This window comes from Dromaius novaehollandiae, chromosome 13 (assembly GCF_036370855.1).
Source record: "Dromaius novaehollandiae isolate bDroNov1 chromosome 13, bDroNov1.hap1, whole genome shotgun sequence".
Lineage (NCBI taxonomy): Eukaryota > Metazoa > Chordata > Aves > Casuariiformes > Dromaiidae > Dromaius > Dromaius novaehollandiae.
Window position 1 is genome coordinate 25448828 of NC_088110.1, and position 19386 is coordinate 25468213.

At 46.0% G+C, this 19386-nt stretch overlaps 2 protein-coding genes across 4 annotated transcripts; one reads left to right on the forward strand and one right to left on the reverse strand.

Annotated features, from left to right (window-relative positions):
* Window positions 1–5813: 5813 nt before the first annotated feature.
* TERF2IP (TERF2 interacting protein) lies at window positions 5814–8573 on the reverse strand. The gene is made up of 3 exons (XM_064519909.1): window positions 8078–8573; window positions 7714–7799; window positions 5814–7131 (listed from the first exon to the last, which is right to left on the reverse strand). The coding sequence occupies exons 1-3, from the start codon at window positions 8571–8573 to the stop codon at window positions 6694–6696; spliced, it is 1020 nt and encodes a 339-aa protein (XP_064375979.1). The 3' UTR covers window positions 5814–6693.
* Window positions 8559–19328, forward strand: KARS1 (lysyl-tRNA synthetase 1). 3 transcript variants are annotated; one of them, XM_064519905.1, is made up of 15 exons: window positions 8592–8697; window positions 8807–8918; window positions 9469–9619; window positions 9825–9990; window positions 10410–10503; window positions 10775–10961; window positions 11137–11262; window positions 13957–14076; window positions 14324–14486; window positions 14594–14767; window positions 15473–15558; window positions 16258–16343; window positions 16660–16786; window positions 18670–18830; window positions 19209–19328. In XM_064519905.1, the coding sequence occupies exons 2-15, from the start codon at window positions 8827–8829 to the stop codon at window positions 19231–19233; spliced, it is 1758 nt and encodes a 585-aa protein (XP_064375975.1). In that variant the 5' UTR covers window positions 8592–8697; window positions 8807–8826; the 3' UTR covers window positions 19234–19328. The 3 variants fall into 3 exon arrangements, with proteins under 3 accessions (XP_064375976.1, XP_064375975.1, XP_064375974.1); XM_064519904.1 differs by having other exon boundaries at window positions 18687–18830; XM_064519906.1 differs by lacking the exon at window positions 8807–8918 and having other exon boundaries at window positions 8559–8697; window positions 18687–18830.
* The last annotated feature ends 58 nt before the right edge of the window (window positions 19329–19386 follow it).

The window sequence follows — 19386 nt, forward strand, 5'->3', positions numbered from 1 at the left end:
TGCAACAGGTCATTTAAATTAATTCAATTTGTCAGGCAAATTTACTCACTGTAATCGATACCATTAGTCAGAAGTAAACGACCACAGGCACTTTAGGAGCCTCTATACCCGGGAGCTCAGAGAGCCACGGCGATAGATTGCTCCAGGCGCTGCCGGGAGCCACAGACGGTGGCACGCTGTCAGCTGCTTCCGTTGGCCCCATGTGCTGGAGCTGCCCGCCCCAGCCTGGGAGGCTGCGCGTTGCACCCCGGACTCAGTGCCGGGGGGGGACCTGGCGTCGCACGACCCGCACGGCAGCTCGGCCCTGCCCGTGCTCTGCAGCTGACACCGCCCCAGCGCTGGGCCATCTCCGCTGCGCTGCGGCGGCGGCAGGGCGGCCGTCCCCGGGCAGGAGCGCCGGCACCGTCAGCGGCGAGGCTCAAGGCCGATGACGCGCGTCCCCGGAGCAGGGGCCGAGGCAGGGCTGGGCACTGGAAGTGGGCTGAAGAGCCTCTAGGCAGGAGCAGGGTGTCCAGATCCGTGGGACGCCGTGCCCCTCTCCTTCCCTGCAGGTTGCGGGATGCCGAGATGGCCGATGGGCATCATGGGCTCACAGCTCTGGCTCTCAGTGCTCCCCTTCCCCGTCTGCCCTCCGCCGTGTCCCCCCCGCCCGCCCCGGCTGCAGCCCGTCGTCCCAAGCCCCTGTTCGCCCCTCCTCGTGCCAGTGCGGCCCCAGCAAGGAGCCCTCCGGCTAGGAAGGCGTTTGCCCCCCGCTCTGGAGAAGTGACCACGTCCACCTGAAGGACCAGACCTCATTTGCATGGCATCAGAAAATGCGCAGTATTTGTTTAAAAGAAAAATATAAACCGCCGATTTTTAGAACTGCGGGATATAGTGACTGTGTTCACGTTTGAAGGTGCGCAGGCAAGACGTTGCGTCCGGCCTCTGCATGCGGCGTGCGTTGAGAGGCTGGGGGAGGAGGATTCGCCCTAACTCGTTAGCGGTCTCCAATGGCAGGAAGAAAGCCTTTCTGACAAATTCGCAGCAGGTGGGTTGCTTGTTTTTTTGCAGCAGAGACTTAACGAGGGTTTTGTTATGTGCTGACCTGCTGAGCACTGTAGTTAGTTAGGCAACCTTGCAGACAGACACTGCGCAGTGATGTTGGCTAGCGGGGGACAGTAGCTACTAGGTAATGAGCGGACTTGTGGAATGGACTAATCAGCCATCCCTGATTAAAGGCGAGCCCCGAGACCCCCAAGAGCGGCAGCGCTGCAGGGGACGGAGGGAGCTAGCGGCAGTGCTCTAACCACCTCTGCTGGAGCTGGCGGCAGCGTCCCACGTCCTGCTCCTCCCTCTGGGGTAAGAACCATCGTGCCGCAGCGGCGTCGCGCTGCGGGTGCCGTGGGGCGCGGGCTGTGGGTAGGGCGTCAGCGGCCCGACGGCGCGGGGCGGCTGAGGGAACGTGGCTGGTCAGCGGTGGGAGAGGTGACGTGGGCAGGAGGGTTTCTTTTAACTTCTGCTCTAATTCAGCATAATTATCGTTAACGATGTGGATTTCACAGGCCAGTGTTTTGTTGCCGCCTTCTTCTTCTCCAGGAAGGTCTGTGTACGCTCGTGCCTTGCAGGGGCACCCGGGAGGGTGACGTAGCCGCTTGGGAGAGGTTCCCAGGTTTCTGGGTGAGGGGCTGGACACACGTCAGGACATGTTTCAGAAGCAGCCCTTTGAAGCTGAATCCAGACTTATTTTGCCCCTAAGCAGTGCCCAGTACATTGAGCTGCTCAGGTAGGCTCCTAGGTCTGTGCCCCACAGAAACTACCTTTCTCCTATAGCTGCAGATGACTTCTTCAGCCACAAGGTCAGTAGCTGTGCAAATTTCATCTTCAGCCATGCTTTTCTCTTGGATGAAGCAGTTAGCCCTGACTACCAAGGCTAAAAACATCTGAAAGCAGCTGTGGACGATTACGAGATGTCTGCTCCTCCAGGACTTAGTTTCTTGCATTCTTTCTAGAGACCACTGAGACAGGATTCCTCTAATTTAAAGTATCTTATTGTTTAAAACTTATTTTCCTAGTAGTTGGAAAGACTTTAGGTGCTTTTTTCCTTATGTTTCTAAAGTCTGATTTTTTTTTTAAATTTTTTTCTACTTTATCATCTGTAGAATTGGAATATTATTGACTCACTTCTTAAGAGGCAGATTTCAGTGTAGTCTTATCCTTGTATTCTGTAAATAAAGCGGTTTCGAAGCTAGGTTCATGACACCAGATGCTCCTCATCCCTACAAAGGGTAGGATGTTGTATATTCTGGGAATCATAGCCTTTCTGCTGGGGATCTTGTTGTTAAACTTCAGAATCTGTGCTGAGCAGGCAGCCTGGGCACCGTGGTAGTAAATCCACTGTAAGTAAAGATCCCGGGTCTCTCCTTGCACGATACTCGTGCAGCCTTGGAGCCGGCGGGCTGACACAGAGCATGTGGCCCACGCTGCAGCAGGGAAGAGCAGGGCTGCGGCACCTCTTCAAGTCCCTTCAGCTCAGAGCTGCGCTCGACATACGCGCTTGAAAGCGTCGGGTCTCGGAGGCCGGTTCTGGCCGAAGCCCTTCGGAGGGACGTCCCGCTCTGAGCGACGGCAGGCCTGCTCCTGAGCAAGCATCGCGCCTCTTGGGTATGGCGCTGACTGTGCTGCTGTATCACTAATCTCGGTGTGAGTGGCCTAAGTCTTATTGTGAATACTTGCTTTTGGTGGGCTCAGTCAATTCCTTGTCTTAGCTGGACAAAAATTTTCAGTGTTTCCAGTCACCTGATAAACAAGGGACGTATGGGGGGGGGTTAGTGTACTGTTTTGAAAATTACATAAGTTCAGTCAGAGAAAAACCAGAATCGCTGATTTCAGCATATCTTCCCTACATGCCATTGACAATGTCTCCTCATTACAACAATTATTAAGATGTTGTTTTGGAAACACTAAAACTACCCACAGCGTGGCCAGATGAAAATTTGAAGTTGTCATAGTGTGAATGCAAGCAAAGATAACTTTAAATAATTTGGGAGGAAGGAAAAAGGAACAAAGAACGAACTTGCAAGACAGTGGGTGTGACTGATGATAAAACTATGGCTGCATCCTTTGGCATGCACATAATAGATTTCCATTATTTTTAGAAGCATGTGTCAAGTTTATGTTGCTCTGCTTTTATACTAAAAAACTGTAAGATGGAGAAGTCACTAATCAAAGGGCAAGTAAAAATTTAACTTTTTGGTAATCCTGTCTGTTGCTTTTCAACTTGTTAACATTTGAACAGTATACACAATCAGTTCTTCACTGGGAGGAAATACTCTAGCTATGAATGGCCGGAATTAACTGATATTGTTGAATGCTGGCTGACTCAAAAAGAAAGCTGTTGGAAATACCAGACTCCAGACATGGCTTGCAGACCCAGCAATGTCTGCCTCCAGAACTGTCTTTAACTCAGCTCTGAGGTGCGCGTGTCCACTCTGCTCATCCTCCCAGGTTTAAAAAATATTGCTGCTCCAGACAGGGATACAAGGAAGAGACAGGTACACTCCTGGCCCTACAAAAATAGTGTCCCTGATATAAGAAGTAGTACAGGACCCTAATATGATCATGTGAAGACAAATTGTCTCTGACACAGGGGAAGGCATGCAACTGTGTCCCTGGTAAGATGGAGTAATTTTATTTTATTTTTTATTATTATTATTTTGGTCATGAGAGGAGGTGGTGCCAGAATGCCCTGAAACAGAACTGTATGATGTGGTGCCATCCCTGGGTCCTGTTCATAGGAAGAGAGGTGGAATGAAGATACCTAGACCCATGTGCCTGCATAAACAAGAGTGTATCCTTGGGTAAACGGTGCTTTTCAAGAGTCCAGAACAGGCAGAAAAAGGGCCGCCTTGACCAAGCTGTGCCCTCCGCAGCGTACATCTTACCCGGTTCCTACACCTCATGGCTGCACTGAGCGCTTACGGGAAAGTTCTCAGTGTTAAACAATGCCTTTGCACGGTTCTGCAACAGTTAAAGCACAATACATGTACTCAGAACTTTGCATTGCAGGTCTGACTAATTACTCTGAAAAGGACAAGCTCACACTTAAAGGAAGTGTCACTTAAAATAGGTAAAACATAGTAATACTAAAAGGCATAGTAGGCCTTACACTTGATCTTGTCATGTCGCAGCCATTTACTATGCACACCCTCTCACTTCGAATTCAAGAGCAGTTTTGGCTATGTGAAGACTTGCACTGAACTGTAAGATTTGGCTGCGAAAGGTGATGGGTCTTGTGCCATTGATCCTGGTCATCAGCAGTCCTTAGATTTCAAACCCAGCTGGTAAAGTTTCTAACCTTTAAATCTTACTACTTTATTTGCTGTGTTCTCCTGGGCATTCTTGTTAAATACTTGTCTGGTCTTCCACAAAAAGTCCTAAGGAACCAGTCTGAGCATCATGAATAGACAGAATCATCCTCACTCTTTCAGCAGGAATGATCTGTGCAGTAAGACACTCCACAGCCTAAAACGGAGTTTTGCCATTTATGCAGTTAACATTGGTTAACTCTCCAAATAAGTCAGTTGGTTTTTCAGGACAGAAGTTTTTTGAACTGGAGTAGCAGTCATTATATCATTATCATTGTCTTTTAATGTAACTTGAATTTGGCTTAAAATTGGTTATATCCTAATTCAGACCTGTTTTTTTTTTTTAAAGAGCATGACAAGCAAGCCCATTTTATTTCACCAAAGGATGACTCAATTCCAGATTTACAGGGGTTAGTGTTCAGTTGTCATTTTGAGAGTGATTATTCAAATAACGTTAAAATAGTGACCAGAGCATGCTATCAGTCTGAGTTTTTCAGATAGTGACTGTATTCTAGCAATGTTACTCTCTCTTAGCTGATAGATACCTAAATAAACTCTGAGCATTTGTTAATGTGTACCTAGCTGTATCAGACTTGAAACTGGGCACATGAACCTGGTCATGCCAACTACACCCCATGGCCTGATGCAAGCATTACTTTTTTTAGACTAAGAGGTTGGGGTGCTGCCATCTACAGAGGTGCAAGTTGTTGGGGGCGGCGGGGGGGGAGGCTTATAATCAAGGTTTTTGAAACCATGAAGGCAGCAGGTAAAGTTAATGTTGTTAAACAAATCCTGCAATACCAGTAGTGAAGAATGCTTCCTGAAACTGGTAGAGGTCAGTTTAAAACACATAGGCACCCTCTGGAGCTTTCTGCCACAAAAGGTTATTGGGGAGAAATGGAGTCAGCAGATACAGACAGGCTCAGGGACAACAGGTGCATAAACATATATGAAGGGAATGGGCAGGGATGTGCCCTCTAACATCCTTCATATGACGACTGTGTGCGCTGCTACAGGGGAACGCGTCACAGATAGTAGCCAAATAGCACACTCCCCACCAGCATCTTGGGATAAAACACTCGGCTACAAGTAGCATTGACCTGACTTGCATATCTTCTGAGAACAAAAATCACTCAATCCTAGCTAGAAACTTCACTGAACATTGCAAAAGGTATTCTTCCCTAGGAGGTGAAAGCTAATGTGGGAATCATTTGCTGCTTTCCCTCTAAATCAAATCATCTTTCATTTAGGTGATCCCACCTAAATCAATCAGGTGATACCAGGCCAGAGCTGGCTGGCATAGCTTAAAATTCAGCCTGGAACTGCCTAACTGAAGGTAGGCTGGGGAAGTGCTGCGCCAAGCAAAACTGAAAAGCCTTGATCTTTAGAGGAAAACAAAATAAATGTAATACATAGAAGGCTGGAAGCTGGAAAGATCCTCTCGTTCCTTAAACCAAGTTTTGCTCTGTCCTGTGTCATCTCATGAATGAGTCTGTTTATTTGGAATATAAAGACACTTACCTGTTTTTAATCAAAAAGAACTACAGGGCATATCCTGTGAAAAGTGATGCTAAGTAATTTACAGAGAGTAAAACAACTTTTCCCGTAGAAATTAGTGTAATAAGGGAGGGATGCGTACAGGAACTTAAGATACATACAACTACAACATGCAGGGACTTCTGTGTCTTGTAACTATCCTGTTTATATCCCAGTAACATTGCCCCCCAAAATAGGTGTTCTTTTTTCCCCTCCCCCAGAGGCTCTTTGGCACGTGGCGCTTGCTTGTTAAAATAGAAATTGAGATGGTTGCCTACTGGCCTGAGAAGGTAACAGGCAAATCATTAGGCAGAGCAAGGTATTAGATGATCAGCCACAGGACTCTGAAGTGACAGACACGTGACAAAGAGCAGGCCGCTATTAGGTACTAATGCAGTTAAAGGTCAGAGCACGGAATGTGGTTTTGTCACACTTTAGTGCTCTCCCCATGCAATATCCTTTCCGTGCAGCAATGTACAGGTAGGACTGGCAGCTGGTTTACATAGCAGATGTATAATTTCAAGTTCTATCATTGAAAGTTTGCTTTATACTGAATAGGACCTTTCTCTATTCACCATTTTTTACTTTAAAGTCTTCAGTATACTCAGTATTACAAAAAAAAAACACCCAACCCCAAATACAAAATAGGTACTTTAAAAAAAGAGTATAATACAGGCTTGTTCACTTTAAAGAATTTGTGAGACTTCAGAATATTAAATCAAATTTTCCATCACATTTGTACTTGTAAAATGACTCTGCTTTTAAAAGTTCTTGGCACAATCCTAAAATCAGTCCTTCTCTGCTACTTTGCTATCTAACTCTTCCTAAATGCTATTCTTTTTGCAACATTTTCAGCTCCAAATTTTGCTATCAGTTTACTTCTGACATGTTCATCATCTTTCTGCAATTCTAAATCATCCTCTCTGCTCCACACAGGGTATCCATCCAAGCGCTGTCCTGTCTGCAGGAAGTTTAAGGTAGTTTCCACTTCACCAGTGTTTTTCAGAAAGGCCTGTGTAACAGTGAGCAGGTCCATGCTGAACTTCTCCATGAGGTGCTGTATAGTTTTTACCACTTCTCCCACCACGCTGGAAGAAGGGCAAGTGCTTGTTGGTCTTTCCTCCCCTTGTAACTGAGTATCGGGGAGAGCGGAGTCCTCCAGTCCTGTTTTCAAAGTAGACGCTGTTTCTTCCGGGGACTTTCCGTCTTCTGAAGCAAATTCTTCTGAAATGTCTGAGGCATCGCTTCCCGACTAAAAGTAAGAGAAATGGAGTTATCAGTTAGACATGGTATTTTCTGCAAAGATTTTTATACTACTGCTACCCAACCAGGGGAAGCCCGGTGACTCTACAGCATATAAAGGCACTCAGTAATTACTAGGTATAATAAAAATCACTGCTTGAGATGAGACCGTGCATGTTTACAACGATATATAAGACTAAGGAAAAGCATGATTTAAACAGATTAAGTATAAAAGGCAAATTAAATGTTAATGTAACTGCAGGACCATCCTGTGCCTAAGGGTGAAAGGATGACAGCCATTTGCCGATACAGTGTTTAACATGTAACAGCGCACAACACTCTCACACCGATTTCCTCAAGTCAGCCTCGGGCCGGGAATCAAACTGAAAAAACGGCTCCTATTTCCTACACCGCAGTGAGACGCTGTTCAGCACCAGCGACATGGCTCAGACTCGCGAGGCTCCCGCTTAGCCGCGGTGCCCGGTAACCGAGAGGCCAACGGGGCGTCAGCGCACGGGCAGGCCGCGCCGCGGGGGCCTCCCGCGCAGGTCCCGCTCCGCCGGCGCGGCCGGGGCCCCTCGGCGCTTCTTACCTCGGTGCTCTCGAACTCCCGATTAGCTGCCGCGAAAATGCCCATTTCTGGGGCGGGCTCGCCGGGCGCGTCCGTCTGCCGGGGCTCTGCGGGGACACGCGGGCGTGGGCTGCCGCCGCGCAGCAGCGGGGACCGGCCGCCGCCATCCGCCCCCCCCCCACCCCGGCCCGCCCCGGCCCCCCGCTCTCCCCCCACCCCCCCGCCGTCCCGGCCCCCCGCTCTCCCCCCACCCCCCCCACCCCCCCGCCGCCCGCTCCCACCCGCTCTCCCCCCCCCCCCCGCCTCCCCGGCCCGCTCCCCCCTGCTCCCCCGCCCCCCCCCGCTCCCCGGCCCCCGCTCCCGGCTGGCGGCTCCCCGCGCTCACCCGCCGCGGGCCCGCCGCGCCGCGGGCGCAGGTGGCGCAGGTAGCGGTCGCGCATGGCCTGCCACGAGTGCCGCGTCAGGCCGCCGCGCTCCAGCTCCTTCCAGAGCGCCGTGCCGCTCGCCCGCGCCCCGCGCCGCCCGCGCACCGCCCGCAGCAGCGCCGCGTCCTCCGCCTCCGTGAAGGCCAGGCGGCCGCGCGGCGAGGCGGCGCGGGGCGCGGGCGGCGCGGGCGGCAGCCGGTAGGGCTCCAGCGGCAGCCGCCGGTTGCGCTGCACGCACTCCGTCACGTACTCGGTGGAGACGGCGCCGCCGGGCGCCGCCTCGCCGGGCTGCGCCAGGAGCACGGCGCCCGGCTCCTGCACGCGGCACAGCCGCCCGCCGCCCGCCAGCACCAGCGGCGCCAGGCGCAGCTTGGCCAGCCCGGGCCGCACGTAGAAGCGCATGGGGCTGCCGTCGTCCCAGAGGAACAGCGTCCGCGAGGGCCCCGCCGCCGCCATCGCCGCCGCCACCGCCGCCACCGCCGCCGCGCAGGCGCGGGCGCGCCCCCAGCGCCGGGAAGATGGCGGCCGTGGCGGAGCGCGGCGCGGACGCCGCGGAGACCGAGTCGCGCCTCAGCAAAAAGTGAGGGCGGGACCGCGCCGAACCGGGCCGAGCGGGGGGGGGGGGGGGTGACGCGACCGACCGACCGACCGACCGACCGACCGACCCACCCGGCGCGTGTCTCCGCCAGGTGACCCGCCGCGGCGCGCCATGCTGGGCCCTGCCACCACGCGGCTGCTGGGCAGTGCCTGGAGGGCCGCGCCCGCGCTCCGATGGCCGCGGGCGCTTCATGGCCAAAGCAGGTCGGTGCTTCGCGGTCTGGGCCCGGCCCGCCTCTTTCCGCACGGGGCCCGGGCCCGGGTCGGGGCCGGGGCTGGCGGGAACAGTCTCGGGGCTCCCGCGGGCCACCTCGGCGGGGCCGGGCCGGGCCGGGCCGCGAGGCTGCCTCGGGGTCCCCGAGCGGTGCCCGTCTCCTCTCCCTGGAGTCTGCCTGATCTCACCGGCCTGCTGCGCGGGGACGCAGGGCCCCGATGTTTCGAGGGAGCTGCAGAGGGTCTGTGGGCACGCAGGCACGCCCCCCCCAAGGCATGTTTCCACAGTGTTTGGTTTTGGCTTTCTCTGAGTGTTTGCATCTCCTAGGGGATGAAAGATCTTTTTTTTTTATCCTAGGGGAGCAAAGATTTTATTCGTTATATGTAAGGAGAAGGCTTACTTAAATACTATTTTGGCTTTTGGGTAGGATAGTAGCAGGGTTACATATACAGTGAGCTTTTGGCAGAATCCTTCTGCCAAGTGTTTCTGTATAGAAGTCTCAAAGTTACCTGCTGCATCAGGTTTCCCTCTTTTTTGCAGTGAGCTGAAGAGACGTTTGAAGGCGGAGAGAAAAATAGCTGAAAAAGAGGCAAAGCAGAAAGAGCAAAATGAAAAGCATTCAGATAAGTCTTCCTTGTCTCCTGACTCTGAGAATAACACTGGCACTGATGAGGAAAGCTTGGACCCGAATGTGAGCATCCGGTCCTCTGCCTATTACTGTTCTGAGAATAAATGTTACTGATTTACATTTGATTTTTAGTCATACTGAACTAAAGGGTTAGAAGGGGAGAGATCTCTATCTTCCTAAATCAGGGCAGTTGTGTTTTAATTTTTAATTTGCAACATATTTTCAATCTCTAACAAAATCCTTTGGTTATGTTTGTTTTTGGTGACAGCAATATTACAAGATCCGTAGCCATGCAGTCCAGCAGCTGAAGGGCACCAATGAAGATCCTTACCCCCACAAATTCCACGTAGACTTATCTCTCTCAGATTTTATAGAGAAATACAGTCACTTGCAGCCAGGAGATCACCTGACTGACATTACAGTGAGAGTGGCAGGTAAATGTTGTTCTGGGATATGGAAGGATGGTCTGTTGCTTTGTAAAGCCAAGTCCTAGCTGCTTTTACAGATGGGGTGGTCTGTTTTCTAATTCTGCTGATCCCTTGTTACTCAGTCATGAAGTTAAGTCTGTAGCAGTGTTTGACTATTCAAGATAGGACGTTTCGGATTGACTGGAGTATTACAACATCCGTGACAAGTAGGAGATCAGATTATGATTCGGGCTTCAGGACCCAACGTTCATATGACCTTTTGTGCATTGGTATTAGTTTTGAGGCTTTAACTGCTTCTCTTTGATAGTTAGTGATCAGTTCAGAGTTGATGATGCTTTGTCCAAATGGCAATACTGTGGCTTTTGCCCTGTACGCTTTCTGTTAGGGACGCATTTCCTGATTTCTTGCATGCTTTTGGTATTTAGGTCGAATCCACGCAAAGCGTGCCTCTGGAGGGAAACTGATCTTCTATGATCTTCGAGGCGAAGGAGTCAAGTTGCAGGTCATGGCAAATTCCAGGTAAGTAGAATTATTCCCACTAGTATTCTAAGCCAAATGATGCCCTTGGGCCGGGAGATCTGTATTTGGGCGTCCTATTCCTTCAACTCTTTAGCTAGGTTGTTCAGCTAAGGATTGGCTTAGGCAGCCAGGTAGTGTTGTATTAGGATGTTGTGGTTGGCATCCCTCTTAGATATTTGTTAAAGGATTTGGTCTGGGGAGAGACTTGCAGGACACAGTTTGGAAAGTTGAACTTCAAGCAAAACTGCTTAAATTGTTATTGTAATTACAGGCTCTACAAGTCGGAGGAAGAATACTTCCGTATTAACAACAAGCTGCGTCGTGGGGACATTATTGGTGTACAGGGGAATCCTGGGAAAACAAAGAAAGGGGAACTGAGTATTATTCCTTTTGAAATAACTTTGTTGTCTCCATGCCTGCACATGTTGCCTCATCTTCACTTTGGCCTCAAAGATAAGGTAGCTGTCACACCTATTGCTCTTGGAGGCTGTTTGAGAGAAGGTCTGAATGGATGAACTTTTGTATCTGCTGATGGTATCGGTGCATTAGTCTTGCTTTGTTCTTGTGTTTTTTGTTTTTTCCTTTGGCAATACATTTTTTTTAGGTTTTTCTAAAAGTATTTATTCTTTTCAGGAAACTAGGTATCGTCAGAGATACTTGGATTTAATTCTTAATGATTATGTGAGGCAGAAATTCATAACCCGTGCAAAGATCATTACGTATATTCGGAGCTTTCTAGATGAGTTGGGCTTTCTTGAGGTAAGGCTTCGTGGTTTATTTCTCTCCATTTACCAGATATTTTTGGAGCTCCTCAGCTTCAGAGCTTCCTCATATTCAGGCTCACATGCAAAATGTGTACAGAAGTGAGAATAATGACTTGAGTGCAGCATATTTTACAGATTTTACACAATGGGAACTATTCCTTTGTTCTCATTTTAGAGGTAAGACTATTCCTGAGGTGTTAGTATGCAATTCAGAGAACTTTTATCAAGGTAGCACTTTAAACTAAACTATTGATGCCCTTTTCTTATTTCAATAAGTTAAGGTGGGAAATAACATCTTTGAAACTGCATTTTGCCTCTGGGGGTTAAATGCAGGTATTATTTCATGTAAGTAAAATTGATTCTCTCTTAAGATCTATCGGAGAGTAGTATATTAGAAAATAATACTGGCTGTGTTCTGTTGCATCCAAATTCTTTGTTGAGCTTTAAGTTATGATCTGTTTGCTAACTGTAGTGTAGCTTGTTTACAAGTGTTTATGAACTGCATCTGCAAAAACTGCCAGTGGAGTTGTTCGAAAGCAGTGGGAGGATGTAGCAGTCCAAATCTGCACACTGTCTTTACTGTCTTATATGGATTAACTTGAATATCTTTCTTTGGTTTGTTTACTTTTTCAAACCAGTCTTAATCTAGTATTTAAAGATTTTACTGCTCCAATTATAACTTGATCCAAAGGAACCGCGAGAGTCCTTTTCAATTTATATGAAGTGTGAACTTGGAATAGTGGAGTAAGTTACTAATGCTCGGTGAGCATGTTGGGAATAAAATACAAGGCAGAGGAGTCAGGGAATGGCTTACCATATGGCAGAGTGTAATTGGAAGATACATGAGCCACTGCTGAATCATACCAGTGTTCCACATAGCATGGTATAGTGTCATGGCAGGGACAGATACTAGCTTGGATTGGAAAAAATATAGCTAAACCGTAATAGATATTGTACTGTGTTCTTCTGCTTATTGTCAGGGTCATTAGTTTGGGGCCAGTTCCATGCTCATGAATTAAACTCAGTTTCTGATTCCAGCACCGTCTGGGATGCTGACTGCTTTCTGTTCTGTACAGCTCAGCTTGTTAAACAGTGTGGATCTGTCTGGAGAATCACATTAATTCAAAATACTTTTTCAGGGAGCTGTATTAATTCATATTCTACAGAGTTTTTCTTTTTCAAGGCCTAGATTCACTCTTGTTCTTGTTTTATCACTCTGACTTCTGCTTTTGCCCTGACCTGTGTTCTTTCACAGGAGTCCTGAGTCTCCTCCTAATTCATAAAAGGCTTCCTATTCTGCACCGTTTTAGGTAGTTCTGTTGTGAATTGTGAAATACTTGTTTTCATGATCCTGGGTTAGTAACAGAAGATTAACTGGTTGATGCCAAGATGCATTTCAGATGTAAGGGTAGGCAGCCTGAAATTCTTTGTGCTAATGGTGGTGAAAGCCAAGCTGGTTTGTCAGCACAGCAGTTTAAACCATGCGTCTCCTGCAGAATCAGTTAGAAAATTGTCCTCACTTGGGCAGAGGAAAGGAGTAGATGGCTGTTCTGCTTGACCACCTCCACCGGCCCTCTGAGTACAGTGGATCATTACCCAAGCTTTGCGTTGTAAATCGTTTTGCAGCTCCGTTTTTCTATCATTCATCGCTGTTTTCTCTTTATTTTGTCTGTGTGCCTGGCAAGTAGTTCCTGCCCTGGGAATTTTAGTCTTTATTTGATACTGCTCTCAAGCCTGTGGTCTGTTTCTTGTGTAGCTGATAGTGTATATTGCCTGAGCCATAACTGCACATCTTTTAAACAGATAAGGAAATGCAGTTTGTGTGAAAGTAAATTTGTAACAATTTTTTTGGAGCCTCAGCCTGCAGTAAATTGATTTTTTTTTTTTTTTTTTAACTTGAATTTGCCTGTCTTTTCATAAGTTAGTTCAGCTGGGCTCTGGAATTCCATATATATACAAACATACATACATACACACAAAATTAGCGAGTGCTTGTTTTTATTTGAAGTGAACATGTCCTTCTATGTATACATTCCCCTCTCCCCCAAATATTTTTGAATGCTCCACATTTAAAGACATTCATCTTAATTTTTTTATTACTTTTTGTTACAAAAGCAGTATTATTTAAATTGCTCAGGTTTTGCAAGGTTTGCAGTAGCCACAGCATTTCATTTCTTTCAGTGTTACCATTTTTTTGTTGAGACTATCCTAAAGAATTTACAATGTGAACAATGATTTGGAAAAGATACTAAGAAAGACTGGTATTTCATGTAAGTCTTATGAAAGAGCGCTCTATCTTACCAAGTGTATTTTCTGCACTATAAATAGATGATTTTGTGACAATGCCACAGTCCGGGTCCTGGCTTATTACCCAACAGGTTCACTTTTATAATAAATGTGAATGATTCTTGATAGCAACAAATAGCTTAAGCAACTTGTCTTTATTGACTGTGTGGGAGGAATGCCCTTTGTTTCAGAACTGTTTTCATATACTGTAATGTCAAATAATAAATGAAATGCAGAGATTTTTTTCATCAAAGCCAGCTGTGGTTCGTTGTTTGTTTTACAGAGTTCTGCTGTGGAAACAGAAATACCCTAAGGACTAAAGCAGAGCATGCACTTGAGTTAGGAATCTGTTAATATTTATGCCAGTGTTACATTCATTTTTGTTGTTGTTGTTATTTTTCAGATTGAAACTCCTATGATGAATGTAATTCCAGGTGGGGCTGTGGCTAAACCTTTCATCACATACCACAATGAGCTGGATATGAATTTATATATGAGAATTGCTCCAGAGCTTTATCATAAGGTAAAATACAAGCCCCTCATGGCCAAGCTCTGTATTCTCCAAGCTGTTCTTCCTCATTCTGAAGAAGTAAATATAACTGAAGTAAGGATTATTCTTGAAGAATAGTTGACTCATTGGATTGGAGAAAACAAAATGTGTCTTGGATGAGATTCACTGGGTCTTGTTGTTCTCTGAGTTATACCTGTCTGAGCTTTCTTTTTTTCTTTTAAATAAGTTAGTGTTTTTACTAGAATTTCCTTTTGTTTAGATGTTGGTGGTTGGAGGCATGGACAGAGTATACGAAATTGGGCGTCAGTTCCGCAATGAAGGAATCGATTTGACTCACAATCCCGAATTCACAACTTGCGAATTCTATATGGCTTATGCGGACTATCACGACCTGATGGAAATTACAGAGAAGTTGCTTTCAGGTGATGTATGCGATATTAAGTTTAAAAAAGAGAAGTAAGAATCTTCAAGAGGAACTGCATGTTATGTGGCTTGATGTTGTTTTCTAAATTTCAGTTTCCTTTTGTAGGGATGGTGAAGCATGTTACTGGAAGTTACAAGATTACTTATCATCCAGATGGTCAAGATGGACAGGCCTATGAGATAGATTTTACTCCTCCCTTTCGGCGAATTAGCATGGTGTATGAACTGGAAAAGGTCCTGGGAATGAAATTTCCATCAGCTGATTGTTTTGAAACTGAAGGTTAGATGCTGAGAATGAATATGCTTTAATTCTTCCTTAACCTGAAGAGGGCAAATACCTCAGGTTCTCCATTTGCAGTCTGTCAGCTATTCTTTTGAGGTGGTGGTAATACCGGAGTTCATTTTTCTCTGATTCTGTCTGTTATCTGAGATTCCAGAAAGAAGTCTTTGTGCTTTGTAGTCTTTGGCGAGATCTGGCTCTTTTGCTTCTCCCTTTCTTGAGTATATATGATGCTGTTGTAGTTACCCAGGAGACGACACTTGTGGAGCTCTTGTTGAAGAGACTCGGTTTTTTATTTCTCATTTCTTCTGTCCTTAGTGCAGTTTAGTCTCCATGCCTGTGACTGCAGGATAGGATTATCTTGATCTTTTTTAAAAATGTATGTATCTCCTATTTTATCCCTGGAATCTAGAGCCGTAAGGAAACAAGTTCATATGCTTTTTAGTGATTTTTGTGCCAATGCACTCTAGCAGTCGTGATGTGGGATTATATACAACTGTTGCCCGAGTCTCTGAAATAACTTATATCTTGGTGTAAATTGATAGAAACAAACACCCCTTTTCTAGATTGAAAATGATACTTGAATTAACGTTTTCCACAATGTATAATATTAAAATCTTCAGAGTCACACTAAGACTTGAAGGATACAGACATAAAAGACATGGCTGCCTGGGTGGCTTTTCTAATTTCTGTCTACAATTCCAGAAACTCGCAAGTTCTTTGATGACCTTTGTGTGGAGAGAAATGTTGAGTGTCCACCCCCCAGGACAACAGCCAGGCTTCTTGACAAGGTAAGTAGAGGTGGTGTTTTCATAATCTTAAGGTTTTGGGGGATCTATCTGTATGAATAGAAGTCCATACAGAGCAAAAGCTTAGCTGCATGTGGGAAACCACACTGAAATGCAGTTAAACCCTTTCTGTATCAAAGGGAGAAAACTTGCTGTGTCAAAATCTTGTCCCTGTTATCTACTGTAGAACGTAGTGATGTGTCCTGATGCCTGCTTAATGCCGGCTCTAGAGGATTTTAGTTTGATAACTAGTCTCTTGTGCCCAAGATGGATCTATTTATCTCATGTCAGTTTTCTCAGTGAGATCTGTGCATTTGTATGTACCTTACCAAACTGGTAAACTTACTACTTAATACTCGAATCAACTGTATTAAGTCTTTTTCTTTCGACCCAAAATATTGCCTGATAGCTGGGGCTTTGCTGCTTTTTCTATTGGCTTTTGTCACAATGTCCAAATTAAAACTTAAATTACTTTTTTTTTTTTTTAATACAGTTTGTGCTATGTCATTTTTCTTGTCCAACTCGGACACACATTCTCTGGTAATGAAGACATTGTCATGATTAGGCATTATTAGTTGGGAAACTTTTCACTTCTACGGTACCTTCTTCAGTACTGAAGGGAGGGAAGTAGGATGTTTGGGGTGGGCAATGCTATTAAAGTGTCACTGTACTCTACCTATCTGTTCTGTTTTGTCTTCCCAGTTAGTTGGTGAATTTCTGGAAGTCACTTGTATCAACCCAACATTCATCTGTGACCACCCACAGGTCATGAGTCCTCTAGCCAAATGGTACGAGTATCAGACACAGACATGATGTAACTCACTTTAACTCCTCTATTCCTACTTTATAAAAAAGGTCCCATATGTGAAAATGGAGATTTTGATGCTGTATAATGGTTTGTGAATTCTGCCCCCAACCCGGATGGATACTGGTTCCTTAGCTGTGAAACCCATCTTCCAGAGAAGTGCACTGATGCTCAGTAGTGGGAAGTGCTGACAGCTGTTACTGCCAATGCAGGACGTCCTCTTGAAGTAATTTATGCTCTCTTTTGCTTCTGTAAAGCTGTTCATTATAAGGTGCGGTTGATTTGTCTTCTTGATATAGGCATCGCTCTCATCCAGGACTGACAGAACGCTTTGAACTGTTTGTGATGAAGAAGGAAGTGTGCAATGCGTACACAGAACTGAATGATCCTGTCCGTCAGCGGCAGCTTTTTGAGGATCAAGCCAAGGTAGGATGTGTGGATGATAGTGAATCAACAATTTAGGCACATAAACAAATAATATTCACTATGTCTATTCCACATCTGTTGTTAGTCCCTACTGCTGAAAAGGGCTGTTAATAATTTGAGCAAGTGTTTCTCACGTAAGTGAAAGCCTGTCATTAAAACTTACTAGGTTTTAAAGGCTAATTCCCTTTGAAAGAATTTCTCTGAAGTAAACAAGTCTAATCTCCATGGTGGGTTAATTTTTTAGTAGTGATACCATATTTTGGAATATTTCCCCCTTTTATTCTACCTGAAGTGCCAATCTGAAAAAAAATCAAATGTGCAAAATGTTTCCTGTCATCTTCAGTGAGTTATTTTTCCACAGTTAAGCTATTATGTAATCATACAACATTATACTCTCTAGTTTATTAAATGAATTTCTGTGTCCAGCGAGAGTTTTAGTGATGCATAAGAAATAATCTAATTTCCACAACTGAGTTATTATTTTAAAGTGGCTCACAGAATAGACCTGCAGACTCTTTGGAAATTATTCAGCCTGCAAATTTATGTGAGGTTATATATCATTCTTATATATACACACCTGTATAAACTATATATATAGATATATATAGTTTATACTAGGTTTCTCTAGGTAAGCCTAAAAAAGGAGGGACTTGGAGTAATTTTGTTATATTTATTATGTATACACGCATGCACATCCATTTAGTGGGGGTTACATGATGCTGTCTGCAGCGACAGAGTTCCTGTTCTTTCTAATCTATATCTGGCTTCACACTACCTAAGAGGATTAAACAGTGGTCAAAATCAGGAAAATATAGGTATGTTAATTAATTTGTTAGGAAATTTGAAAATGTTCAGTCAGCATGAAATAATATTTTAGTATCTTTCCCCTTTGATCTGTGTGTGTGTGCATGCGCATGTGTGTACATATGTATTTTTTTATATATATGTTTGCTGCCATTCTCTTACATGCTTATGGCCAGTGTTTGCAGATATGTGATTATGGGTATTGACTGAAAATTTGCCTGAAAAATTAATGTTAAGTTGGAAACTGAGATGAATGGTGGCAGTTCACATTTCAGTATTTCGGACTCAGGCAGAAAAGTGTCTTTATTTAACAGTCTTTATTGAAACTGCCTGAGCCAAAATGTTTTATAATTTCAACACTTACACTTGACACTCTAAATTTGAGAGGATTGGCTTGTCTGTATTTTTATTACTACTACTTTCACCACTTAGAGGCTTTCACTGTCAAACTATGTACGAAGTATGAGTTACCGTCTCGGTATTGTTTTTTCAAATCTTTTTACTTGAGGAAAAAAGATGTCTAAACTTTGTTTCATGGAGAATTACCGATGATTCATATGATTTGGTCCGTGTTTGCTTCTGTAAACATTAAGGGAGGAGGATTGCAGGTGATAAAGAACCTCAAAAGCCTTTGAAAGCAATGTATTTATTTCTGTGGTGGTCTGCTGCCACGCCGGTGGTTGAAGTCCAAAGACAGACGTGGCCCTGGAGATAGCTTTTACCAAAGTCAAGGGGGTTGGACCTTTGTCTAGAAAGGAAACCCCTAGATCAGAAAGGAATTGACATAGCAGACATAGATGGGAGAGTCTCAATAGAACCTGTGGAAAACTGCAGATCAGATGGAGAGCAAGAGGAGGGTTTGTCAACCTACAGTTAGTGCTGGAAGCACCCATGCATGTGGCCTCCAGAATTCTTCACATAGTGAGATTCCTTAATCTGTAATTTGCTTGTGTGGCTGTATAAAAGAGCCTTGGTTTTATCAGTTACCTGGCTCCTGTAAGTATAAATGTCCATCCTTTTTTGGTAGGCATTTGTAGGAGCAGTAATATTTCTAGCTCCATATGAACTTTTTTAAACAGCTTATTTTCTTATTTAGGCAAAAGCTGCAGGTGATGATGAAGCCATGTTTATTGATGAGAACTTCTGTGTTGCGCTGGAGTATGGTCTTCCCCCTACAGCTGGCTGGGGCATGGGGATTGATCGCCTCACCATGTTCCTTACAGATTCCAGTAACATCAAGGTAAATGTCCGAAATGGCAGCATCTACTGATGGCTTTGTCAGAGAACTGGAATGAGATTCTGCAAAGTAGGCCTCATTTGTAACAAAACAAAAGTAACAGATAACATAGCTGTTGGAAAATCTTTAAGGCTAAGACTTCCACCTCAGAAAAGCTCTTATTTGCTGCACTTGTTGAGAACTGTCACCAGATCCTGTAGCTGCCACGCGGATGGCAGCCCCGTACCTCGCTGGGTACGTGAAGCACGAGCTGAGCTCTCCGCGGCAGCGTGTCCTCTGCCCTGCGTGGGCCGTGCCTGCCGCTGGGGCTGGGGCTGGGGCTCCCTGGGCCGCGAGGGCGGGGGCGGACCTGGTGCCTGCTGACGGTGTCCCTCTCCGCAGGAGGTGCTGCTCTTCCCCGCCATGAAGCCGGAGGACACCAAGAGGGAGGCGCAGCGCGACCCGCCCGCCGAGGGCACCTCTGTGTGACGGCCGCGAATAAACGCCGCGCGCTCTGCCGCCCGCCTGTGTCCGTGTCTCTGTGCGCCTGCGCGAGCTGCCGCGCCCGGCGGGCCCCGCG